Genomic DNA, 27613 nt, shown 5'->3' with positions numbered 1-27613 from the left:
AAAGGAAGCTAGCAAACAGAAGACTAGAGACACGCAAACTTAGGAGGGAAAACAAAGATGTCTTTGTGATTAGTGCCTTTTTCTGTTCCCTGACCATAAGAAGAAATACCAGCACATAAATTAAATGGTGCAGCTATTTCAAAGAGAAACAGGCCTAAAACTGACCTGTTGATATCAATTTAGAAAACAGTTAAGAATAGCATTAATCAGGCTGAAGTCAAAGCACTAATTGTGTGCTGGACCATCAATACGGAGAGAGAAATTGGACAGCATGTTGTCTGATATAGTGCTAATTCTTCAGCTTTCTTTTCTCCAAATGATTCTGAAGCTGAAACTACTAATAATCTCAGTGATACCACACCGTTTTCAAGAACAAGGCAAATCCGATGTCTTGGTTATGTATGATCAGTCATACTGGAGAGTATCTACCTCTTACTGCATCTAAACCTACCCTCTTGATTTCCATTATATTTTACCTCTTTCTGAACTATTCTGTTAAACAGCACCTATGAAAATAACTTATGAACAAAGTTATGCCCTACAAAGATTTGATTTCTTAGGTGAATTGTGTCAGGGATAGTCAAAGAAGCATTGGAAGGGAACTGAGAGGGAGTGTGTGGAAGAAAGATGTACGGCTTAGTGCTAGATTTTTGAGGATACCACTAATTATTCCTACATGCCAATTTCCTGTAAGCTGTTCAGTCCTTTAATTTTAAGAATCTCATGCCTTGTGTCATTACTTCAAATTGTAATTGCTTTTAAATAAGAGTTTTAAACGAAGAATGAATACTAGTTTTAAATTCAAGGTATGTGAATTAACAGTGGTTTTGATCATAATAATTCTGATGAGTCACACTGTAATAAGTTAGAACAAAGAAACAATTGAAGACACACTTTGTTGATATTTTAAAAGACAATCTTAGAAATAGTTCAGTTGTCTGAAAGCATGCATATATGTGACTAAACTTGTCTCCTTAGAAACAAAACAATGGAAACTATTTCATTTATGTTATGATAACAGTCAAAAATGCACAGAATACCTCTGAAAACACAGAAAGAGATACTCTAGGATGTAAAGAAATAAAGCTACAAAAGTACACAGTTGCATGTTTATTATTAACTACATGCATAAATACAACAAAAAATCTTTTGGTACAACTATTTTTTCCACTAGGAGTTTAGAAAACAATCAAAATGATGCAAACGGCAACAGAAAACAGTATTCTGTTATTGAAGTAGAAAATACATGGCTTGCAATGGATGTGACTATCAGTTTGAATATTTCCTCAAATTTAAAAACCTCTTGCATATATTATGTAATTTCTTTATTAAAAAGGACTGGCTCATTTACTTGCTAGAATGTAAACAAACAAACAAAAAATTTCCACAGTGACGTTATTAAATATTGAAATAACATTGCCTCAAAATATCCACTTCATGACCATGTGCAATGATAAAAACATGACAGATACATTATCTTATGCCATGTGACTTTTGGAAAATTGGCAGCTTGGAGATTAAGACTTCATTAGGTATAGTTCACTGGATATTCACACTTCCTACTGTTTCATGGATGCAGAAGTTTAATGCAATTAATGGTTCATGCTTTCATGATATTTGAATTCCGAGGCTTTACTATTCCTAAGTAGCTTCTAACAAATATTGTCTAGGTAATGTGAACTTTGGCTCAAAGTTGGGGCTCAGAACCACAAAGCTGATGTTGAGTTTGCGTTCATAGCTAGGTTGCACAAAAGTTAAGTCAGACTACTGAATTACCTAAGTTACAATGCCATGATAAGCAGAAACAAAATACCTTATAAAGTTAAGATTCACTTAACTGGGAACTTACTGGGCAATGTCTGTTCTCAGGCTTTATCATTCACTACGCCTGGTGACAGGCCTAAAGCAGCAGCATCTTCGGAAAGTGACAACTGGTCTGTGTTTAAAGATGTAAGATGGAAGTGAAGTATGGAAAGTCAGAGAAAGGATGAAAAGAAGTGCCATATGAATTATTACACAGAGAAAACAGGGCAATAAACTAAAAGATGTCATGGCTTTCTTCTCTCAAGACAAGACAAAACATCAGCCAGTGAGGGGTGGGGAAAAGAGAGTAAAGCAAAAGCATATTGTAGTATGTTACACACTGGGACTCTCTGAAGAAATTACCTTTTCAGGTCCCGTATGGCAACAAAATATTACATGTGCTAACACCTACTTAGGGAAAAAAGTCTCCAGGCAACTCTCATTCAAAAAGAAAAAAAGTAGCCCAATTGTATCCCAAATACTAGAAGTCATGAAAATAATTTCAATTCTTGACTCATACCAGCATACAGATCAGTTCTTTTTTCAACCTAATGTGCTTCATTTTCCATATTCTCAGCCTTTAACCTAACAAGAAAGGGTTTTATCTCACCTTCTAGAACAGAACAGACATATACCTACTTACAAATTTCATTTTAGTTGTTTCTGGACAAATTACAAACAAGTGTTTGTTCAATCATACAAGTGAAATCTCAAATGTCCTATCCACAATAAACTACTAATTTCCTTAATGGCCTTTTTAATTTTGCTTTTTAAATGTAGACTCACCTCAAAAAACCCTCATCATACACAAAACAACAACCTCAGATCTCACTGAACAGATGTTTGGGAAGGCCTAAATATGCACGGTAGATTTGACATTTTATATCTACAGGTACTAATCTGCTATAATCAGATATAAGCATAAATCTTTCTGTACAGATACTTGAGGTATGTCATATGCCACCACTGATCCAATTAATCTCCAATAATGCTCATCTGATCAAAGGTCAGGAGACATGATATTCAGCAAATCATGCTCAGAACAAATAATCTCTTGCCTTAGCTGTTGTTTTGCCACTAACTATGGCTTATTTTCGGTAAGTAAACAAAACTACTTGTCCTTCTCTACTTTTTTGTAAAAAAACAAAACAAAACGCTTCTTAAGATTCTCAAAATATTTAAATTCAACACTGAAATCCGGAAACATTTCCTTCTTCAGAAATAAGAAAATGAGAATGGACTTTTTGGGGTAACTGAGCTTCATGGACACTGTAGTAAAGCAGTACCCTTTAAATGTCCCCACAAATGCCCATTTGTGCTATCAGTTGCACAAACCCGCACGAAGAGGGAAGGCAGGCTCCACTTGCTTTGCTCTACACCCACTTACAGGCAAAGCTGAGTTCTATATCCAGAAGACCTAGTGTCTGTTTTGTTACAGCAGTTGTAGATTTAAGGCAATTAAAAAACATTCGAGGTACCCTGGATAATATCAAGGAAGGCCTGTATCATTCCAGGAACTACACTCTTTCATACCTCTTGGTACTAAATGTACACCCCAGTCCTGGAAAGGAGTGCAAACCCAAATGTTAAGGCCTCTTTCACTTCTGTGGAAACTGTCTCAGCAAATCCATTTTCTGAATTAGTTGCAGAGCTAGATCTTATGTATTACTTCAGGTAGTTACTTTGTCCAGATTTCTAGTGTTACAAAGCCCTCCAGTTGATTTCCGGCATAACTTAATAGCTATGTTCTCCATTAACAAAGAAATGGTGTCTGAAAAAACTATTCCATGTTTAACACTTGTTGTTAAAGACACTACAAAGCAAAGTTAGCCACAGATGTTCTGTACAAGGTACGCTACCCTCAGTTTTGCTCCAGAGCCTCAAGAGATAAGAAATTCACCATCAGCTGCAAATCTGTATGCATAGAATGGAGGTATTATACACACTTTTATAATCACAGTATCACAAATCCCAGAAAAAGGCACAAGTGCTTTTGACCTCTTCCACATAGGCTGGAAACGGACCATTCCAAAGCAGCTTCCAAGTCACCAACTTGTGTCATTACTGAACAGTATCACATCTAGCAAACAAAACTGGTGGTTCCATTGGTGTTTGAAACAGACCTGATTATATTTAAAGTTTAAGTTACTGTGCAAATTAAGCTCATTCAGCGTGAAACATATTTCACTGTTTTTGAGTTTCTGGCCTACTAGGGAACATGCTGGCTCATCATCTTCATCTGCTGATGGAATGCTTTCTATCTTTGTTTCAGCACACTCAGCTTTTGCATTAAAGAAGTGCCTTTTTTGTCAAGCATCTGTGGATGTATTTGATATTTAGGATATAAAAAACCCACCTCCTGCTTGCAAGAGCCAATTCTGTAACAGTACTTTTGCTGATTACTTTTTGCATTTTTTTGCCTTTTCAAAAACTTTTAAATTTTCATTCAAACAGAAATGGTCAAACTATATCAATGTCAAGGGCTTTATTATGTTCAAGACTACATTAATGCAAATAATGTCTGTGCTGAAATCATATCGCAAAAGCTGAGATGCAATGCTAAGTGTAACCTTCGTATTCTGAAAAGTACAGTAACGAGAACTGAGCGCTGTTTTATTCAGGTCAAACTGACGTTTTAGGAATGATTTGTGGATCTTTTGTTATGTTGACAAGCTTCTCCATGTTTCCTCTACACAGACTGAGTTAACATGTCAACTTGAATACACCGTCTCTGCATGTTCCTTCTCAGATCTTTGTACTGTCAGATTCAACAGTTCTGCTCCTGTGTTATTGGCAGTGGAGCTAGTTTAGTTCACTTGATATAAGTCTTAGCTTTTACTCAAGTCTGGAAAACAACCTACAGCTTCAAAAACAAACAAACAGACAAACAAAGTAGTAAACCCAACTTAACTCTATACAGTTTCTGCCAGCTTCTAGGGTAATGTTTTCTGAAATACTGATTAAAATTCTTTTTTCAGCCTTACATGGAAAAATCTTCTCTGCACTGGTTAGAAAAAATGGTTAAAATAATAAAATTATATGAGACAAAGAGGTATCTCATATGGAAACATACAAAATAATAGTATTGTGGCTGGGGTCAATGCCACAACTTTGGGTTCTTTGACAATGAGGCAGCCTACACGGCACCAGGCCTGATGAACCCTGATGGGATTCATCTCTCTCAAAGGGGGAAAAGGATCTTTGCCCAGGAACTAGCAGGGCTCATCGACAGAGCTTTAAACTAGGCTCAAGGGGGGAGGGGGATAACATCAGGCTTGCCAGCGACATGTTGTGGGATTATGTGCGAAGGTTGGAGGGACGGGGCACTGGCGAGGGCCCTCGGCCTACTGCTCAGAGAGGTGCTGGACGCACTACAGCATGCTCAAAGCCTAGAGGAGATGAGCCAGGGGCTCCAAACGCAACAGGAACCAACGGGGTTCCTGTTCCCAACGGGGAAGACACATCAAAAGAATTCCTGCCACTCCAACCAGTAAGTCAGCCTCAATGGGGGCACAACTGAAATGCCTCTACGTGAACGCACAGACCATGGGGGATAAACAAGAGGAGCTGGAGACATGTGCGCGCCCGCAAGGCTAGGACCTTACTGGCGTTACACAGACGTGGTGGGATAGCTCCTATGACTGGACTGTTGGGATGGAAGGGTACAGGCTCTTTAGGAAGGTCAGGCAGGGCAGGCGAGGAGGGGGCATCGCCCTCTATGTCAACAACCAGCTGGAGTGCATGGAGCTCCACCTGGGGATGGAGGAGGAGCTGACTGAGAGCCTATGGGTCAGGATTAAAGGGAGCACTGGGGCAGGGGACATCACAGTGGGGGTATGCTACAGGCCACCTAACCAGGGGGACCGAGCAGATGAAGCCCTCTATAGGAAGATAGGAACAGCCTCACGCTCACAAGCCCTGGTCCTTATGGGGGACTTCAACCACCCTGACATCTGTTGGAAGGACAACACAGCTGAGCGCAAGCAATCCAGGAAGTTCCTGGAATGTATTGATGACAACTTCCTCCTCCAAGTGACAGAGGAGCCCACGAGGAGAGGTGCCATGCTGGACCTTATTCTCACCAATAAGGAGGGCCTGGCAGGGGACATCAAGCTCAAGGGCAGCCTTGGCTGCAGTGACCACAAAATGGTGGAGTTCCAGATCCTCAGGGCAGCGAGGAGGGGACACAGCAAGCTCACTACCCTGGACTTCAGCAGAGCAGACTTTGGCCTCTTCAGAGATCTGCTTGGTAGAATACCAGGGGACAAAGCCCTGGAAGGAAGAGGGGCCCAAGACAGCTGGCTAATATTCAAGCATCACCTCCTCCAAGCTCAGGAGTGATGCATCCCAACAAAGAAGAAGTCAAGCAAAAACACCAAGAGGCACCTGTGGATGAACAAGGAGCTCCTGGGCAAAGTCAAACAAAAAAAGGAAGCCTACAGATGGTGGAAACAAGGGCAGGTAGCCTGGGAAGAATACAGAGAAACTGTCCGAGCAGCCAGGGAGCAGGTTAGGAAAGCCAAAGCCCTGCTACAAATTAGTCTGGCCAGGGATGTCAAGGACAACAAGAAAAGCTTCTATAGGTATGTTAGTGACAAGAGGAGGACGAGGGAAAATATGGGTCCCCTCCAGAATGAAACGGGTGACCTGGTTACCCAGGATATGGAGAAGGCTGAGGTACTCAATGCCTCAGTCTTCACTGGCAAGTGCTTGAGCCACACTGCCCAGGTCACAGAAGGCAGGGACTGGGAGAATGCAGAACCGCCCACTGTAGGAGAAGATCAGGTTCGAGAATATCTAAGGAACCTGAAGGTGCACAAGTCCATGGGACCTGATGAGTTGCATCCGCAGGTCTTGAGGGAACTGGCTGATGAAGTGGCCAGGCCACTCTCCATAATATTTGAGAAGTCCTGGCAGTCCGGCGAAGTTCCTGCCGACTGGAAGAGGGGGAACATAACCCCCATTTTTAAGAAGGGTAAAAAGCAAGACCCAGGGAACTACAGGCTGGTCAGTCTCACCTCCGTGCCTGGCAAGATTGTGGAGCAGACCCTCCTGGAGACTATGCTCAGGCACATGAAAGATAAGGAGGTGACAGCCAACACGGCTTCACTAGGGGCAAATCATGCCTAACAAACTTGGTGACCTTCTATGATGGGGTTACAGTGTCGGTGGATAAGAGAAGGGCAGCTGATATTATCTACCTGGACTTGTGCAAGGCATTTGACACTGTTCTGCATGACATCCTTGTCTCTAAACTGGAGAGACATGGATTCGATGGATGGACCACTCAGTGGATAAGGAATTGGCTGGATGGTTGCACTCAAAGAGTTGTGGTCAACGGCTCAATGTCCAAGTGGAGAACGGTGACAAGTGGCGTCCTTCAGGGGTCAGTACTGGGACCGGCACTGTTCAACTTCTTTGTCGGCAACACAGACAACGGGATCGAGTGCACCCTCATCAAGTTTGACGACGACACCAAGCTGTGTGGTGTGGTCGACACGCTGGAGGGAAGGGATGCCATCCAGAGGGACCTTGACAGGCTGGAGAGGTGGGCCCGTGTGAACCGCATGAAGTTCAACAAGGCCAAGTGCAAGGTCCTGCACGTGGGTCAGCGCAATCCCAAGCACAACTATAGGCTGGGCGAGGAATGGATTGAAAGCAGCCCCAAGGAGAAGGACTTGGGGGACTTGGCTCAACATGAGCCAGCAATGTGCACTTGCAGCCCAGAAAGCCAACCGTGTCCTGGGCTGCATCAAAAGAAGCGTGACCAGCAGGTCGACGGAAGTGATCCTGCCCCTCTAGTCTGCTCTGGTGAGACCCCACCTGGAGTACTGCGTCCAGCTCTGGGGGCCCCAGTACAGAAGAGACATGGAGCTGTTGGAGCAAGTCCAGAGGAGGGCCACGAAGCTGATCAGAGGGCTGGAGCACCCTCTCCTATGAGGACAGGCTGAGACAGTTGGGATTGTTCAGCCTGGAGAAAAGAAGGCTCCAGGGAGATCTAATTGCAGCTTACCAGTACCTGAAGGGGCCTACAGGAAAGATGGTGAGGGACTGTTTATGAGGGAGTGTAGTGACAGGACAAGGGGTAATGGGTCCAAGCTGAAGGAGGGTCGATTGAGATTAGATGTTAGAAAGAAATTCTTTACTGTTAGAGTGGTGAGGCACTGGAACAGGTTGCCCAGAGAAGTTGTGGATGCCCCATCCCTGGAAGTGTTTAAGACCAGGTTGGATGAGGCTTTGGGCAACGTGGTCTAGTGGAGGGTGTCCCTGCCCACAGCAGGGGTGTTGGAACTAGATGATCTTTAAGGCCCCTTCCAACCCAAACCATTCTATGATTCTATGATTGTACAAAGCCTCATTTGAAGTGCTGTTGACAATTCTCATCATCAATGTTTAAAACTGGATGAAGAACAGGATGACCAGGAACAGAAAAGCCTGTTTTCAAGGGGAAAGCTGAGCTTCACAGAACAAAAGTCAGATGAAAGAGGTTACTACTACCAGACAAAATAATAAGACAGAAAAGTATTTTCGCTAAAGAACAGGAAAGCATGAGACAAAACTAATTTAATCTTGCTAAGAATACATTTAGATGAAAAGCAGAAAGAAGTTTCAAGTCATTAAAAAAGAAAGATTCAGAAACTGCTTTCTGTAAAAAAAGCTGGTGAGTATCTCCTCGCTATTCTAATATGAAGTTTATCACTTTCATGATAACATATTTATATTATATGAACACCTGCAAAATATAGAAAATTCTGGTTAAGTTTAGTTGGGTTAAGGGGCTCAGGGGCTGTTGAGATCTATGCTAAAATTTATTCTTGCTACAATTACTTATTCTCATTACTGTTGTGTTACTCTACCACTAATACAGCCATTATTAACTCTATCTATACCATGGGCTCCATCAGCTTATAACTTCAAAAAGTATTCAACAGATGTTCCCTTCCTCTGCCAGATGGTGTCCCTAACAATTGTAGTTCAACTTCTAGCATCCCATGGCACAATCCTGTATCATTTGATCACAGTGTAAACTGGTAGGAAAAAGGTAGATATTCCTATTTTATCACAGAACAACTTCAGTAAGAGCTAGAAACAGCACAGACCCATGAACTAGTGTCTAAAGCGATTAGTGCAAAGTCTGCAACTTTCAGCATCCACCTTCATGAGGATGAAGCATCTTGGACTCACCATCACCCAACCTGTGCTCACATTATGCTTCCCAGGCTAGCACAGCCAACCTTCGCTGAATACTCATTACACCAGCCTGGCCAAAAAGCACAGTTATGCTAAAGTTCATGAAATGAAAGAGCAAACAGTTCTGCAATTTTCAGTTAAAATCTGAGAAAGGTATTGGCAGTATTCTTCATACTTTTATGAACACACATTACTACATATGCTTTTAAGTCAAGTGAAATATTGGATGTGTAAGTGCTCCTTCAAAAGAAATAGCTTATAGTAACTACTTTTGTGAAAAAAGTATCCCTTAGTTCACATATGAGGAAATTCTGGCTTGCAGATGGGATTCAGCCACTAACTCGAAGTTGTCCAATGTGCAACGAACATGAAGGCAGATTTCCCCCCCCAACAGTATCTCCAAACTTCCTCTGGTGCCCTATACCCAGCAGTACCACTAATCTCAAATTCTTCCTGATCCTTCTGTAGTAGTTGACAAATGGCAGAACTGGTAGAAGGAAAAGGGAAGAGACAGTCTGAAACTTATGGCAGGGACCAATACGTGAAATTGTGTACCAGAGCAAGTTTTTTCCCTTCTATTTTTCCTTACAGGAGAGTTTTTTATTTTCTTATTTTGTATCTTCTTTTGCCTCCTTCCTTTGTAAATAGCAAAGGATCTGCTAAAAACACAAACATCCACCACTGAGAGGAAAAGGGGAGGAGGGGTGTAAGTCTCGCAGTGTATGAACAAATTAATAATTCCTCACTTCCTTTCCAGAAGAGTAGAGGTTGTTTCCAGTCGAGCTTCTTAAAGAAACAAACAACTGGAAAAAGTTTGTGAAGGTTGCCTAATATGGCAATAAAATTGTTAATGAGAAACCCAATGGAATATAACCAGAGAAGCCTCAATGAAATCCTTGCCAGACCTCCCTATGAACAGGTAAGAAGTTTATTGAAACTGTATCTTTTTCTAAAAGTAAGAAGCATTATTGCACCATTTCTAGAACAGTTATCTGTCATACTAATTTAGTTTGTTAGTGTTTGCCTTATTGATTTATTTTTGCAAGGTCTCTTATTTCTTATTCAGAAACTGACAGTTTTTCCACAAAATATGAATAACCTTCTTGGTTCAAACAGCAACATCCAGCTGGCTGATCTGCACGATGTAATGCTGAACTAGCACAGCTAAGGTAGATGCAGGACCACGAGTCCCTCCATGACAGAGATTACATCACTTTTTGGGGAACCATGGCACTTAATTTTACTGTTCAGGGAAAAATATATTTAAAGTGGTTGTTCCATCAGAGTAAAACCTGATTAATTCCCAAAGAAAGGAAAGTATTATCAGAGTTTTCCGTTAGCACAGAGTATAAAGTAGATGTTCAGTATCTCTGCAGGTACAGAGATGCAGCATTTCCTCCCACCTCCTTCCTGCCTCTCACCAGAGATAAGGGGAGCGGTAGAAACTCTGTGGAAGACAGGATGTTCTCAAAAATGCAGTTTTCAGATGTAGAGAAGTTTCTTGTCCCTCCAGTCAAGATGGATCTGTAAAGCTTCACCCTACTGTTACTGCAAAATGACCTCCATTTCCGAGATTTGTGTCAGCTTTCACCTCAAGTCAATCAAGCACAGGGCATCTTGCCGCAGTCTGGATAGAAATCCTGTATATGCATCACTTCCTTGAGGTCCTGTTTGGCTTCTATTAGTATTAATGAAGCAGAAGCTCACATCCTCCCAAAGGCTCTTCTAGATAAATAGATAGGAAACCAATTTAAACTTGCCTTTGTCCTACTACTTGAACAATACAGAGTATACTATCTAATGCAGTACACAGTTTTGAAACAACTTTTAAAGCATATATTTCATAAATATGCTAAAACATTAAGCTGCATGCTACGCAAGGGCCTCAGACAAAAGCCTTTAACCTATGCCATTTAACATTTGTATGTTCACATGAACAATTTCACATTTTAACTGCTGTGAATAAGAATTATCACCTTAATGGTGCTTTTGCACTTTAAAAATAATCGTGGATTGCACTGAGATTTTCCTATGATTTAGCTCTAATTTCCCAATTTTTATTCCAAGCTGTTAAAAAATGCTGAGAAAAAATATTGTTCCCCATGCCAGTATATCTGGTTCATATTTAGCGTAACAGCTCTGCCAATGCATGCACACATCACAAAGACCCCAATTTCATCCTAGCACGTCTGACCTCAATCTCTCTGCGCCTCATTGTATTTTGAGTTAGCTGATTATACGCAGTAAGTTATTCGTTTCAGTATGACCAGTGAAGTCCTGCATGCTACATATTTTCCTCTCAGCTTGCCACAACATAAGCCATAAGCAGCTTGATTATCTGATTTATTACATTCATGATAGTAATAGTACGATCCTAGTAAAAGTGAATCAGGGATAAAAATAGTCTCACAAATAATTTCCTGGGATTTCCTGGGTTTGGTTAGTATTAAGAAAGAGCTCATAATATCAAGAAAATTAATACTGTGGGGGACCACCAGATGGGTGTTTTATTTTTCTGGTAACTAAATATAAACATGTCACAAGCCTTGCCATGAAAAACACAAAAATAGACCAAGCTTAGCTAAAACTCTTAAAAACAAACAAACAAAAACCAGTACTTTAGTTACTTTCCAGGGGGTTAACTTCTTCATGTTTACTAAATTAGTAGGCAATGTCATGAAGGATTACGACAGATACATCATATATCTCACTCTGTAAAAATTTTCTAGAACAAGTATCTATTTGAGCTGTCTTACTGATTTTACAGTTTATAATCTGCTAGACTTTCTCCTCAAATTCCTTCCTTCTTCCTCAAATTCTTCCTCAAAGAAGGAACAGATTACTGCACAGCTTGATGAGGGTTCTTGCTTACAATGTGAAATAGTTCTACTTGATCCTACAGCAAATCTCTGCCTTTCTTGCAAAAGGCGTAATTCAGTGGCTTTTTTTCAGTTCCAAATACACAGCACACATCCACAGCACCTAAAGGAATATGCACATATCTGATTTTATCTCAGTTTGTTATTTTGATTATTTTATCCAGCTTTCAGTTAATTATTGAAATCAGTATCTTTTATTCACCATAAAAAAATGTCTACTCCACTTCCCCATGAAGACACACAATGGGAGAACAATTTCATTGATGAGTTAACATCCTGATCTACCAGGAGTGAGTAACAGCACAGAAATATCACAGGAAAATATGGGAAATTCAATTGAAAGAACAGCTTCCTGTATTAGCACTCCATCAGGTGGAGCAGATTATTCCATTTATCTCCAAGTCCTCATACCCCCACTAATGAATAGACTTTTAAAAGCGTACAGCCTAATGCCTATGAAGATGACTCAGGGCCAACATTTCTGAAATATCAGCCAGTCTCAGTGACAGAAATAAATCATGTTTCCATGAATGATTTCATTTCCAGTTCAAAAGCAAAACGCATTTTTCTCCTCATTGTGAACTATGGAGTCTTCCTACATTCCTTAAAACCAACAAGTTTTGGACTCCTTCTCCCTTCCAGGTCTATGCAGATAGCATGGTACAAAAATAATTTTATCATCTTACTTAACTAAAAGCTAAAATCTTTTGATTAATTTTTACTACAATTCAAGATGGCAAATGAATCTGTAGAATGATGACACCATTTTCAATCATCTGGATTCAGAACAGACAGAAAGAAGCAAAAATTGCAATATTGACAATATTCTACAAAGACAGACTTTAAGCATATGCTTTCTGACAACACTGGAAAAACAAAAATTCAAATATTACACTAGGAAAAAGTCAGCCTGAGACCAAAGAGATACCTGAATTTTATTGGCTCAAAAACCGGTGAAATATTTTTACTTTACTATTGTGCTGTTTAGTCTTAATTACAATAAAAATGCCCAAGTGAAAAGTCGCTTATCGAGGAGATTTGGGTACACTTACATTTCTCTTATAGAGTAGTTGTCAGAATTTTTTTTGTCAGTGGGTATTTCTAAATGTGGAACTGCATAGCTGATATAAATAGCTGTATGGTAGATTTCCAGTTAAATTTGAGTTGTTCCAAAATAGTACTAGTTTTGTTAAAACTAAGTTAAGTGAAGCATATCAGAAAAATAAAGCAATTGATTCAATACACATTTAGCAAAGCTAAATTTTAAATTTTAAAGTTGCAAGCACATACAGTGATGTTCTCTTTCAGCAGCTCTAACTAAAAAAATCCACTGTTTCACTACGCTGAGTTTAAACAAGCTCAGCACTACATGCATATAATTAGAGGTATTAATTAATGCAGAGACAGCTAGAATGGTGTCCAGGTTCCAGGTAATATTTTGTCTCTTCTCTGAATTTAATCAATATTATCCTACAGGGTAGTTGCTCTAAAAATAACAAGATTGTAAGTCTGATAGAAACTGAACTGAGAAACAGGCACGCAGGTAAAATTAGTGAAAGAGGAGGTGAAGTCACAAGTAAAAATTATGCTATTGCCCTCAGAGAGCTGCAAACCAGATATTTTTTAGAGCTTTTTACCTCAGAAGCAGTCTATGAATTCCTAACCCATATAATTATGTTGGCTTAGTTTTTAACTGGCCACAAAACCCCCTGCGAGGTTCTAACAAAAGAAAATTCACATACAGAGCCTCAAGTTTCCTTGACAAAATACACTTCAGGAGGCATGAAAATCTGTCTTGGAATTCTTACAGCAAACAGATTTTCATAGATCTACTAACCATCTGGCATTCATAGATTACTGAAAGAAACATTGAGATCATCTTCAAAATTATGGAGAATCGGGCCAGACCTGAGTCCTGGAGAACCGTAACCATGAAAACCAGCATCTCCAAGAGGGATTTAGTTAACGAAACCCGAGTTTACCACAACCTCATGGTACCACCTGATGAGAAAGGGTTGATAGTCTCAACTGTTTTAACATAGAGTAGCCATATGTAAGAAGGTTAAAATTAAAAATAAATAAATGAATAAATAAATAATAAAAAGGTAAGGACTGGAGTTTAGTCCAAATTCATTATGGCTTTTAGGAGCTCAAATCTTCTTGATCTCAGTGAGCTCACATCTCAGAATTTGCTATTTGTAACACTATTTAAAATCTGAGAAGAAAGAGAAAATGACTTACGACAAAGAGCTCATCAATCTGTTTAGCAATCAAAAGAAAGATCAAGGAAGATCAAAAGGTGATTTGATTACAGCACAAGTGTCTCAAAGGGAACGAGAGGGGAACAAAAAACCCCCAAAACACTCTCTGGGTAGGAAAGGACTCTCTAATACAGTGAAGAAAGCCACAACAAACATCATTGTCTAAAAGCTCCAGACAAATTCATATGGGAAGGCATGAATTTTTAATAATGAGGTTGACAAATCACTCAAACCATCACTGAAGGATGGAGGGTTTTTTTAGCTTCCTAAAAACGGTGACAAATTTCTCATCTGCCTCCGTGTCTTCATCAGTAGGTTTGATATAGCACTTCTTTCAGAGTAAGAATACAAATACATGCTGAATGGGGCAGTAACAGTCTGTTAACACCTTAATACTATTTTAAAAGTGAAAAGTTTCTGCTGAAAAAACTAGTTATAATCCATATTTTGATTTTTTCAAAGTTATACTGTAATCAAGTTTGGGTGTTATGATTTTATGCACAATAGTCTTAAGGATTCAATGTCTGCAGATAGATAATTTATTCAGTTCAAAAATCAAAAGAAGAGAGCATACATTTTCCCCAAGATAAAATTAAATTTAAAAATATTTAGTTCAAGTACTTGTGGAACGTAAGAAAGCCAGTGTTTCTGAGAGAAATCTAAAAAAAAAAATCCTTGAACACTTAGGTTTTACAGGCACAAGTTCTTATGAGTTTCTTCAGCAAATCATATGACTGCTTAAAAGATGCAGACAGCAACATTACTTTCTCCTAATTATGACAAAATACTTACACTGTTATAAAGAGAAGTGCTTTTGCGTTTACAGAGAGCATTTTGTCTTACAGTATTGTAGCCACAGACCCACCCTCTTGTTCACAAACATTCCTGAAAGGGAACATATTACTAAGAATGAAAAACTAAGCAAGTACACGTTTTCAAGACCAGAGAACTCAAACCCATGATGATTTTTGATAACAGTGAATGAATAGTCAAAGAACAGTGTTTGGAAGGAAAGTTTTTTGCATTTTCATTCCCATTGCTGCCTCAAGTCTGTTTCCCGATTGTTTCAGCATCTTGGCAACTGTGATTCTTTTCCAAACATGTGAACCAGTCCTTTTCTAACTAGCTGAGATAAAAAGTGAAAACAAAAAAAAAAATCTGACTTCTGATTCTGAATGAACTGCCTGATAATGATTCAGTTCTCACCAACGTTCACTTTATTCCAGCTAATGCTTTTACTAGCAGATAGCTACTCCTGCTGCTACCAGTTCAGTTAGGAAGCGACATCACTGCAACATTTTCAGAATTGTATAGTATTCAGCAATCTGTTAGGAGGATAGATAGGCAAGTCAAGTAACCATTTATCTACAGTTTTGGTTACTTGTTGCTCCATGGCAGAACCCCAAGCAGAAATAACTGGAAAACACACCACCAATGAAAAACTATTATCTAGGATTAGATATTCTACTGTGACAAACTATCAACCTAATTATCTACAAAAGTTGTCCTAATAAAATAAACTTCTCCTGAGCCTACAATGCCCAAGTAGTACACTAAAGAACAACGGGTCATTTATATTACAGATTTCATACAGAATTCTGCAGAAACCTTCTATCCAAATAAAGTAAAGCCAGATCCTGGCAATAAAGCTTGGAAGGACCAGTCCGCCCTTTTATTAGATTGTACAACACAGAGGGGACAAGTAGAAAAATGAAGCTGCAAATCTCTAATTCTAGTAAGACATGAGCTTTCATACTCCTAGCAAATCTGATTTCTTTATCTGAACAGTCTCCAGAAACAAGTCTACTACTGTAGAAACTTCATACTTCACTGAATCATAATAACTATATCAGCTATGAGTTGGGGAGTTGTTGGTTTTTTGTTTGGCTTTTTTTTTCATAATTGTAAAAAGTCTCTGCAAATTATTATTTTTTTAAAATAACATTTGTGGTATTTCCAAGTTTCTGGAAACATTTTAAAGCATTACTGAACCTCATTTTACAGCTAAATGCATTACCTTAAGTATTATTCAGTTACATGAAAACAATCTATGCACATCTGAGTTCAAGTATCAAATTATCAGTTTAGAAAAACATGCTTTTTGTTTAACAGTCTTCTTGCATTTGAAACAGGCTATATTACATTACCTATCTAGATAATTCAGGTCCACATAAAATAATTAAAAATGTTTCATCCACAAGTCTACCTTTTCTTTCATCTAATGACAAGAATTAACGTTTCAACCTTTCTACTACTTTTGTAACTGTTGCAAAACCAAAAACTCATAACACAATGCCAACTTCCCCCCTCCCTGCCAAGTAAGCAAGTCCTTACTACTGACAACCCAGACAAGCTTGTTGCTCAGTATCAAAACCTACCCCTGGCACCAGCCATTACATCTAAAACGTAGCTTTCTAAAGATTAGATAGCTATTAGACGAGTGCATGAAACTAACAACTCTTTTTAAAGGCTAGAAAGATGCAGAAAATGTTGCATGTTTTTTTCAGATCACTGTAGAACATCCGTTGCAGCAACTAATCCTGCAATAAAGATTGGCTAGTACAATCTATAGCTGCCAGGCAGCTCTGTTGAAATCATCTGGACTATAAACACGCAGGAAGAGATTATTGAGACAGGAGGTATGGCCTTAAGGCTCCTTCTATTCCATCACGCAGTATTAATACACCCTTTGTTACTGATGTGAAAGGGACTGCAACCCTTTTCCAGCCTCTCATCAACATGCCTGTATGCCACGGTATTGAGACACGCAGGGGAACTGACATCAACATTGATTTTTTTCCCTGTGATAAGAACAATTCCTTATCCTTTCAAAACATATAGTACTTCTGTGTATTCAGATAGCATTTGAACTGCTACCTGTGGAAATATAACCTGCAATAGAAGGCAAAATATACCATGCCAAGCTTGTAAGGTAAACTAAATTTTACCATGAAACAACATTTTTTGCAGGAAGTGTCATTTACGCAAGATTCTACTGCCTCTTGCACTCCTCAAAGATAAGCTTGGGTATTTCTAGAAATCATTAGGACTCCTCAGCAGTAGATTGCTCGAGTCTACGTTTCGATTTCAAAGAATCTTGAAAGCCATCAACAGATGGCTCTGGAAGATTTCTACCTTGTCACTTGCACCTGAATGGAAGAACTCTCCCTTTACGACAGCAAACGTGTCCAGGATTTTCCTACTGCTTTAGAAACCTCTTCTCAGTTGGTCAGGGTTTTTTTTAAGACTGGGAGAGTTTAGTTTTAATGGCCAGAAGACCAATTTTTCTTTCTTTTTGGATGACAGCTGCTGAGTACAGATCACTAGAGTCATCATTCCTTTCCTGGTACCAGTCCTACAGCACAATAGCAAATTTTGATTCTGCAGAAGTCACATCAACAGCTCAGCTTAAGATTCTCCTACGTTCGTCCCCTCAACACACACACACCCACCCCAACAGCATGTAAGGAGAGAAGATACAAAAGAAAACGTAAAGACAATAACACATATAATTTACCTTAATTTTCAGTGAAAATCTCTAATTACATGAACCAAGAAATGAAAAATACAATAATGATTTTGGCCTTCAGACAACAGAGTTTGAATACTGTGTTAAATCAGAGTACTCTGCCTAAAATAGACTTTTCACTGTGATCTATTATCAAGCTTGATTTTAGGTCCATTTTCAGAAGTAAAAAAAGAGATGTTTCATTTTATTTTCAAGTGCTGCATGCAATATGTGAAAATATGTGTACATATTCACATATATATGCACACACACATATATATAATATAGAATGTCTTGGTCTTTTGGTTTTGATTCTAGCAAAGACCATTAAAACATTTATCAAATTGACAATATATTTCATGGGAGAAATAATTTATTTCACTGACTTTGAAACAGCTAACAGCCTTTTACCTGTGAAAGATGAGACTCCTGGTGGGAGAGAACACTATAGCAGCAAAAGGAACATAACCACTTTGATAATAAAATTTTTCCTAACAGATCACAAGTTGCTGGATGATGGGCCCCACATATCAAGAGTTACATTGCAAATACTACAGAGTAAGATTCTCCTGTTAGAGCTGAAACTACTTTAGGTTTAAGAGAATCAGAATAGAACAATGAACAAGTAGTATCTTTTTAGCATAATGTAGAGTTAACTCAAGTCAATACAAAAACCTCAAGGAATATAACTGCAATGGAAATCTGTTTATGCCAGCATAATCAGATATGACCTGTGGAAGCACTTTTTAATTAAAACAGAAGTTATAGTACCTTGCATAAGGACTTGGACACAAGCTTGTTAATATCAGCTTTCTTTTTCACTTCAGTTAGGTGGTAACATAAAACAGTTTTACTAATTTCAGTACATTTTTCAAGCTCACTGAATAAAGCAAAAGAACTTTCGCTGTTCAGAAAAAGAACATCGTTGTTGGCATGTAAAGCCTGGGAACAAGATTCACATTTATGAAATATTTTCAGGAGACCATACAAGACCTGAATCTCATTTTAACACATGGACAATGAAGAAAAATACACATGACCAGATATTGTTAGATGTCTTCCGAAGTACTTTTAGGACTTCTCAGATTCCACACTACAGTAGTAAAATATGTGTAAGCTTAGTACTTACCCACAGAGGCATAATCAGTTGGAAGTTCAGGATAAAGTTTGTTTGTGTTCTTTTTAGCTGAAAGAGAAAATTAAGTAGCAAGTTATACGATATACTAACATATATTGTTATATTTCATATACTACTTTTCTAATACATGTTCAATAGTTCTGTAATTATTGCAGTTATCTAAGCAGCACTACAGAAGAAAGAAATAAGGACTTTGCCTTATATCCTTGTCCAGAGAAAGAAAGCAAGTTAACAACAGGAGCCACACAGTAAAGCCTCACTTTCAATAAGAGCGCTTTGGCAGACAAACTGTTATGGAGCCAAAACTCTGCCTCCTCTGCTCTACTGGGAGACCTCTACCTATTAAAAGATAATGACAACCTAAAAGAGAAATTTTAGTTTTCTAGAATCCAGAAGTTTCTAGAAGTAGGACTAGCAGTTTCTAGTAGGACTGTTCTTTTTACGAAGAAGTTTCATTGTACCATGGGGCTTCTACGTATCCAATAAACACGAATGCTTCCTTTAAACTATTACATGCTTCTGCAACTATACAAACACTACTTCTATAGCTAATCTGTCAGAGAGAAAAGGTTTGTTAATATAAAACAAACACACCCTTTACCCTTTATCGCTCATGGCACTATCCCAACACGCTTTCAGTGTTTGCCCAAGGAAGACTATTAACAAAATATTTTCATAGAGACAGCTACTACTATAATAATTGCATAACATTTATTAGCTTTAATGGTTTAATTTTATAGAGAGAATAAATTAATTATTACGAAAATGTTTTCTAACCTGGTGGTGTTGGCCTAACAGTGGGTTTAGGTGGCTCTGGTCTTGATGGTCTAGCAGGTGGGTCATTTACCTAAAATGCAAAAAAATTTTTTAAAAAAAATGCATCACACCTGGAAATGGATTCTAACTTCAGAGCCTAGAGGGATGTCAAGTTACACTGAAAAAAATATCAATCTTTCTCCACTGAAATTGTATGAACTCAAGAAGCACACTAAAGAACTACTGACATACAGATGACTGTAAAGTAATTCAACATGATTTTAACAAAGATGAAAGTAAATGATTGTCTGTAACATCAACATCTACAAGAAAACATCTTCTACAGTTCTCAGTATTGTATTGTAAATGTGATTGTTTGAATGGAAGACAGAAAAAGTAGAAAAATTAAGACTATCCACATCAAACCTGTATGTTCATTATTTACAGATTAACTTGATTAGGAATAGTTGAACAAACTTCTCTAATATCACCTCAGATTTGATTACGCACTATTGTAAGAACAAGGATATATTTTGTTATTCTGGAGGACATAAAGTAAAACTAGCAACATTCTTGTTCAGAAGAGCCTACCATGGTGATACCTGAAAGAATGTGTCACTCACATGCAGTACCTGTAATGTGTCACATCTTTAAGCATCCAACAGAGAACTTAAGAATGCCACATCAACATCATCACTGACTAGAAACAGTTCAGGAACAGAAAAAGCCTATGTGAGAGAGAGGTGCACAAACCCTTCTTTGTTCCCTTACAGCTTTTCCTGGATTATTTTTTTGCTCTTCATTTTCATATACTTCAGTGAAGGATGCTAGAGTTTCATAAAGATCTTCTGCTTGAGCAGGAAAAGGCACATCACCAAGTAAGATGGCACTAGCCCGAATATCCTGCCCATAAAACCTGATACAAAAGAAAAGATGCCAGGTATTTGATCACCATTATATTTTAATGTCTAGATTAAGCCATCTTGTTCAAATGTTCCTCCCCGCTCCCCGGTCCTGCATTTCTCCTACTGATCATCTATTGAGAAATGACAGAACTAGTTCAATGCTCTAAATTTTGAATGATAAGTAATTGCAGCAAACTTGAATGCCTACTTACCACCTTATTTCAAAATGTTCTTCACCAGTAATATTTCGTTCCTGGTCATGCAGTATGCATCAGCTAGACCATTTGAAAGCCAATCACACAGCAAACTGAAGAAACACACTCCACATTTGGAAAACATTGTAATAGATTCCTTAATGACATAGTAAAATTCTTTAATGGAAGCACTGGAACGTCAATTTTATAAATGGAGATAGCTGAAGGTTACTGATGTATTGTTATTAAAATCACTATTAGTCTTTGCTGACGTTAGCAGAATCAAAGTTTTCATAAACACAGAACATACAAGTGCAAGACACTCAGAGATTCCTTGGATTTTAAGCTTAATGGGCTACACAAAGGAGGCAGCATTTCGTAAGCTGGGTATTTTCTCAAATTCAGTGATGCTCTAAACCAGATTTTTTTTTGTTTGAAGTGGCCTAAAAGAATATTTCTCATTATGGAAATAGTAGTAAAAACCTCAATACCTATCTTCTACAATATTGTACTGGGTTTCCATGGCAAGCTTTTGGTAGGGGGTGGTGCTGCAGGGATGGCTTCTGTGAGAAGATGCCAGAAGCTGCCCCATGTTGGACAAAGTCACTTCCAGTCAGCTCCAAGATGGACCCACTGCTGGCCAAAGCTGAGCCCATATGTAAGAAAGGGTAAAAGAAGTTGCGCAACAGCAACTGGGAAAGAGGAGTGAGAACTTTGCAGACACCAAGGTCAGTGAAGAAGGAGGGGGAGGAGGTGCTCCAGGCGCCGGAGCAGAGATCCCCCTGCAGCCCTTGGAGAAGACCATGGTGAGGCAGGCTGTCTCCCTGCAGCCCATGGAGGTCCATGGTGGAGCAGATATCCACCTGCAGCCCGTGGAGGACCACATGCCAGAGCAGGTGGAGGCACATGAAGGAAGCTGTGACCCTGTGGGAAGCCCACGCTGGAGCAGGCTCCTGGCAGGACCTGTGAACCCCTGGAGAGAGGAGCCCACGCTGGAGCAGGTTTGCTGGCAGGACTTGTGACCCCGTGGGGGACCCACACTGGAGCAGTCCGGTCTTGAAGGACTGCACCCCGTGGAAGGGACCCATGCTGGAGCAGGGAAACAGTGTGAGGACGGGAGGAGCGGCAGAGGTAAAGCTTTATGAAGTGATCACAATCCCCATCCCCATCCCCCTGTGTTACTCAAGTGGAGGAGGTAGAGAAGTTGGGAATGAAGTTGAGCGCGCAAATATGGGAGGGGTGGGGGAAAGGTGTTTTTTAGATTTGTTCTTATTTCTCATTATCCTACTCTGTTATTAACTGGCAATAAATTAAATTAATTTCGCCGAGATGAATCTGTTTTGTCCCTGACAGTAAATGGTAAACGATCTCCCTGTCCTTATTGCGACCCACGAGCTTTTTATCATGTTTTTTTCTTCCCTCATCCTGTTGAGGAGGGGAGTGAGAGAGTGGCTTGGTGGGCATGTGGTGGCTAGCCAAGGTGAACCCACCACAGATATATAATCTCTAAACATTCAAAATCTTCTCAATACCCATTGCATGATGTCTAAATTGAAGACATCCTTGCCCCTCAAGAAATTCTAAACTCAGCACAGTATGTTCTCAAAACATTTCTTCCAAATTAAATGTGTCCTAGTTAATTTTGCCACTATGCCTTCACTGAATCATCTCGATTTGAAGAGAACTTACTTGCGATTTGTTTCTTTCCTTTCAATTAAACAGGTTCCTTCCAGAGAGACACCTGCAAACAGTCCTCGAGATTTGCAGTATGTATAGACAGCAGCAGAGCTTCTCAGGGCAACATCCCCTTCTAAGTTTCTAGAAGGAAAAAGGTTTTGGTTGATGTTCTTCAATGTGGTTTTGCAATGTGAACAGCAATTGTCTTTTTATTTTAATCCTGCCAAAAGCCTGCAAGAGTTTCACTTCTCTCTGTTCTTACAAACCCTATTGAGTATTCAGCTGGTCAGACTTGAAATCCATTTTCAGTTCTTATTTCTGAGTACAACATGAATCATTTACCACTTCTTCAAGCCTGATGATCTGGTTTTTCACCTATTTACAAGTCTGCCCCACCCTGACACCTAGGCCACAATGTCCCAGCTTGGACATGGATGTTGCAGGACAGCATGCTGAATGTCTTGCAAGGCAAATAACATACATTGCCCTCCCCTGATCCACAGATCTATCTCACCTGTGAAACAGGTATCATCTTATCCTTTCATTTTTTCAGAAGGCATGAGTAAAAACATCATAAACAAAGGCATAAGGAGGCGTATGTCCCATGAGAAGAGTCTGATGCAATTGGGCTTGTTAGCCTGCAGAAAAGACAACTTGGAGGAGACCTAACAGCAGCCTTCAAGTATCTATGAAGAGGCAATCAAGACTATGAAGCCAGGCTCTGTATAGCAATGCATTGTGGAAGGACAAGAAGCTATGGATATAAATTGAAACAAGAAATGTTTTGATCGGATGTAAGACAGAACTTTTCACAATGAGGACAGCTGAGCAGTAGAGCAGATTGCTCTGAGAGCCTGAGCTGTCTCCATCTTTCGAGATTTTCAAGACCCAGCTGGAATAAAGGCCTGAACAACCTGATCTGAAGTCATAACAGACATTGCTTTGAGCAGGAGATTGGACTAGAGATCTTCTAAGGTCCCTTCCAAATTAAATCATTCTGTGATTATGAAAAGGTATAACACTATAAGAACAATATGGTCTAGTCAACACATAGGTTGCACAGGTTGTTTTGTAATATATCAAAAAGTCATGTGAATATTTATATATAGCTTTAGAAGTTATCTTCCATATTTAATTCTACCCCATATTAGGACAGTACTTTACTCACCTCCCCAGAGGTCCAATTGCCACAGTAAGATTTCCTCCAAGTGTAAGATTCCCTCCTTTGGCAAAAGCTTCTACTGCTCTTTCATGATTCAATATTATCACTAAGTCTGAAACCTACAAAACATCAAATAAAAGTACTATACTTTTTAAGAAGGTTAGAACGGCATGGGGGATGAATCTTATGTTTTGCAGGAAAACAAGTGGGAGCATTGAAGATATTCCCTTCCCCAAATGAAAAATAGCTCCAGATTTATCCATGTTTTAATTCAAGTGAGAATCTCTCATTCTCTCAGAGAATTACTTCCTTTCTTGCAAAGGATTCTTTTGAAACAGTTTTCATAACAAAGTTGATACTTTTTCTGCAAGACATTTAGAAACTAAAAGTCCTTTCACTTACATTTTTAAGCAAATTTGACTGTTAAAGTGTAATATGGTCAGTACGTGATAGACAACAGCTGTAACAAATGCTATTTTAATTTGAAATTTCCCAATTAAGAAATTTTTATTTTCTATGGCTTTTGCAAACAATTATGAAAGTATTTTCAGATGTGAAGACATCAGATTAAGAAAATAATTTTGATCCTTCTATAATTGAATTAATAACAGCAATTAATAACAGCGGAACTTAGTAAACAGAAATTACTTGTCTGTCCAAAGAATAAACAACAAAAAAAAGAGTACGTGTTTTCCCATTTTTGACAAAATTTTATTTACTTGATCAGAAAATAGGGGTTTAATATATATCTAAGTGTGTGTGTGTGTATATATATATGAATTAATATTTGTTTTTTAAGGACTTAAATATATGAGATGTAGCAATTTCTTCAAGAAACTATTAAACCAAATAACTGGAGAGCTAACAAAGTATTTTTGAAAGATTCAAATGCAAAATGAAAAAAACCTGTTATTTTTAAAGAACTTTATTTGCCTGGATAGTGAAACAAACCGCATATATCAAAGAACTTCTACTACTATTTAAGTTGATGCCTATTACCATCAGTACTGTAAAACTTTAACTCTCTTCAATTTAACGAATTTCAATATAAGTCTCCTACAACTCTTTTCCCGAACTATGAAGCATTTTAAAGATGGAAAAAGTCTTTTAAATATAAGCATGATCCTATAAAGATCACTCTATCTTACCTGAAGGTTCAGTAAACACACTACATGTATTAAAAAAAAAATACACTGCAGCAGTACCAGCCTGTTCAACAGAGTAGATTACACTTTTGTAGTTTACTGTGATGGATTATTTTTTTAAACAGATGCCCAAGAACTACTGTGCCTGATCTTTCATCTGATGGACTTGACTGAAAGCCAGGTTCAGAAAAAACTTTCAACTTACCCCAAATTCCAAACAGTGACAGCAGGGAATACAAAAGGAAATACCAGATTATTTGCAAAACAAGGCTGGCCCAGAAGTATTACATGCAGCTTAAGAGAGGTCTTTGTTATAAGCCCACCCAGTAACCTCCACCCCATCCCAAACAAAAGATGGCTGACATGAGCAGTTTCTGAATCATCCAGGGATGGAGAGAGAGAATGTCATTCAGGATGCTGCTACTTCCTCTTACCCACTAAGAGGATGAATCCACAGCTAAAGCTAAATGAGTCCACGGTGAGAAAACCTTCAAGGAAAGCATTTAGATGAATTTTAAAATTGGTCTTTAATTTGAGGTACCACATTGTTTCTCTTGGAAAAACATGTAAATACCATCACTTCTGAAGTCTGTGAATTCCTTCTCATTGTTTAAAACCACTCGTAAGTACCACTACAACTATGTCAACTGTAATCCCTCCTACAGGAATAAAATTCAACCAATTTCTACAAGGTTTAAGTTTATATATGACTAAAAGAATGCTGAAATTGGACTATGGGCTCCTAAGCCACTTAAGTATTTCTGAATAGCATCTCTTCTCTAGAAGAAGTAAATAATATTATGTTATAATAATGCCAGTAAGGAACAGTATTTTGTAAGCTGACTAATATTTCAAATGAATATTGCACAATATTGCTCAGAAAAAACACCATCTCAGAAATTGCTTCTGTATTGAAATTATTTAAGTATCAACAGTAAATGTTTATCTAAAATATCAGATGGAGATGATTAAAGGAAAAGTTTCATAGCTTAAAGCATCTGAAGAGTCTGTTTCATTATTATAAAAGCAAAAAAAAAAAAAAAAAAGCCCCCAAACTCAAACCATGGGGCTGAAACTCAACGATTTGTAATGCATTTAGATCCTGTAGTCATGAAAACCAAAGAAAAACCCTTACAAAACTTAGTAATTTTGCATTCACAGCATCCTTTAAAAAGTGCACAGCAATAATGCCTGAGATCACACAGTGAACAATGAGGATACAATAAAATATTGATCTGTTGCCCATTACGTGAGTGCTGGCTGACTGGCTGTCAGGACAGGGGTAGCTGGTTAGTCGTAGGAGACACACTGGGGGTGGTGTGGGCCACCCAGATCAGCTATACGTGGAAGGCCAGGTTGGATGGGGCTTTGAGCAACCTGGTCTAGTGGAGGGTGTCCCTGCCCATGGTAGGGAGTTGGAACTAGAAGATCTTTATGGTCCCTTCCAACTCAAACCATTCTATGATTCCATGATTCTTCTGAAGAGCAGAACGTCCATAGCAAGAGATCTTGTTGGCAGCATACTGTTACTCTGATTTTCTTTGGGAATCAGCAGAACAGAAACTAAACAGAAAGAAAAGAGCAAAACAGGACCGAAGGCTAGGGTGGGAAAGAGGAGGAAAGATGGAAACAAACAAGGGTGAAGGAGCTGTGAAGAACAAGAGATGGGAAGCAGAGGCAGAGAGCTGTCAGGGCTCAGATCAACGGGATTTTTCTGAACATGTTGAGAGTCCCTTACTCAACTGTTTCTGCTGGCTGGAAGTGGCTCATTTTTTGTAGCATTCCTTCAGAGGGGGCACCATCACTTTTGGTGCTCCCAAACTGAAGGGTGAAGTCAGTAATCACAAATTTAAGCGGGAAATGCGCGAAGTACAATAGCATTAGCTAGGCTCCATTTTACTCCATCTTCAATTCCTTTCATTGCTTCTTGCCAGATGAGATTCCCTGTGCTCTTTTACAAAGCATTGATACAGTATTAAGTATAGGACACTTTTAATTAACGCCAGTTGGCTTATATGTGAACACTGACTGGAAATTTTCCATAAGGGAACAAATCAGTCTGCTAGAAGTGAGAAATCGAGGAAATAGCCGTTATGCCACTTCTTTTCCTTTAAATCTGTCCAAGCAATTAGACTGATCAAATCCCCATATTTTGTTTGTCTTGTAGAAATGAATTTATAATAGGTTTTTTTTACACAGAAAAATAGATCCTACTATCTCACCAACGTTTAGATCTTTGCCGATGCATTTTAATTTCTTGCAAAAAAAGTTACCAACAAGTTATTTCAAATGCAAAATTATACCTCAATTCCAATTTCAAATCCACCACCAAGGCCAGCAATTCCTATTGCAGAAGGAGCAGACCAGGCTGTCATGCAAAACAAGACAAATTTACAGAAGTTTTAACATGTTCCAAGACATACTAAATTTATTGTTAAGAGTTAAAAAATGCTAAGAAGTTCTCTTTTTAAAACTATGTTCACAACTACCATAATGCAATCACATAACTATACTGGTTTATCCCACTGGTAGGAATGTAAGAAATACAAACCCTCATTTAAACAAATCTTTGTTACAAATTATTTATCACACAGTTGTCCATGACTGGACATAATTAATTATTCTAATGAATATTAAACTATAGGCTTTTATATTTCAGACTTTTCTGCAAAGATAATGAAAGCATTATTTAAATCTGGTCCAATGTAGGCACAAAGTTTTGGAGACAGCTTTCAAACCAAACATTGTCACCTGCTGGCTTGACTCCTCATACATCTTGTGTTTTATGTGATGAAAAGAAATAATGAAGAAAAAAATATGTTTTTTTCCTTTTAATTCCCCCATGAAGTAAAAAAAAAGGAAAACATCCACTTACTTCCATTAGGAAGACGAGCTAATACAATTCCACTTCCACCTCGAGCAGTCACCAAAAATCCAGCTTTGATAACAGACAAAACTGCAAGGCCTTTGGCTTTAGCTATTACATGGGCTGAA

The 27613-nt window shown here is 38.6% G+C and overlaps 2 protein-coding genes across 3 annotated transcripts in view; one reads left to right on the top strand and one right to left on the bottom strand.

Annotated features, from left to right (window-relative positions):
- Positions 1-27613, top strand: part of ACP1 (acid phosphatase 1) — an 82430-nt gene that overhangs the window by 23777 nt on the left and 31040 nt on the right. The gene's annotated exons all lie outside the window — the stretch shown is intronic.
- The window catches only part of SH3YL1 (SH3 and SYLF domain containing 1), a 51791-nt gene that overhangs the window by 10572 nt on the left and 13606 nt on the right, over positions 1-27613 (bottom strand). Inside the window, exons 3-9 of the mRNA XM_075747260.1 lie at positions 27495-27608; positions 26923-26987; positions 23481-23593; positions 22325-22453; positions 20290-20452; positions 19558-19627; positions 18772-18828 (exon numbers count right to left, since the gene is read on the bottom strand). Coding sequence (XP_075603375.1) covers positions 18772-18828; positions 19558-19627; positions 20290-20452; positions 22325-22453; positions 23481-23593; positions 26923-26987; positions 27495-27608 — 711 coding nt within the window. The remainder of the gene's footprint in view (positions 1-18771; positions 18829-19557; positions 19628-20289; positions 20453-22324; positions 22454-23480; positions 23594-26922; positions 26988-27494; positions 27609-27613) is intronic.

This window comes from Balearica regulorum, chromosome 3, assembly GCF_011004875.1.
Source record: "Balearica regulorum gibbericeps isolate bBalReg1 chromosome 3, bBalReg1.pri, whole genome shotgun sequence".
Lineage (NCBI taxonomy): Eukaryota > Metazoa > Chordata > Aves > Gruiformes > Gruidae > Balearica > Balearica regulorum.
The sequence above is the reverse complement of the archived record's forward strand: the minus strand, read 5'-3'. Positions and strand labels throughout refer to the sequence as shown.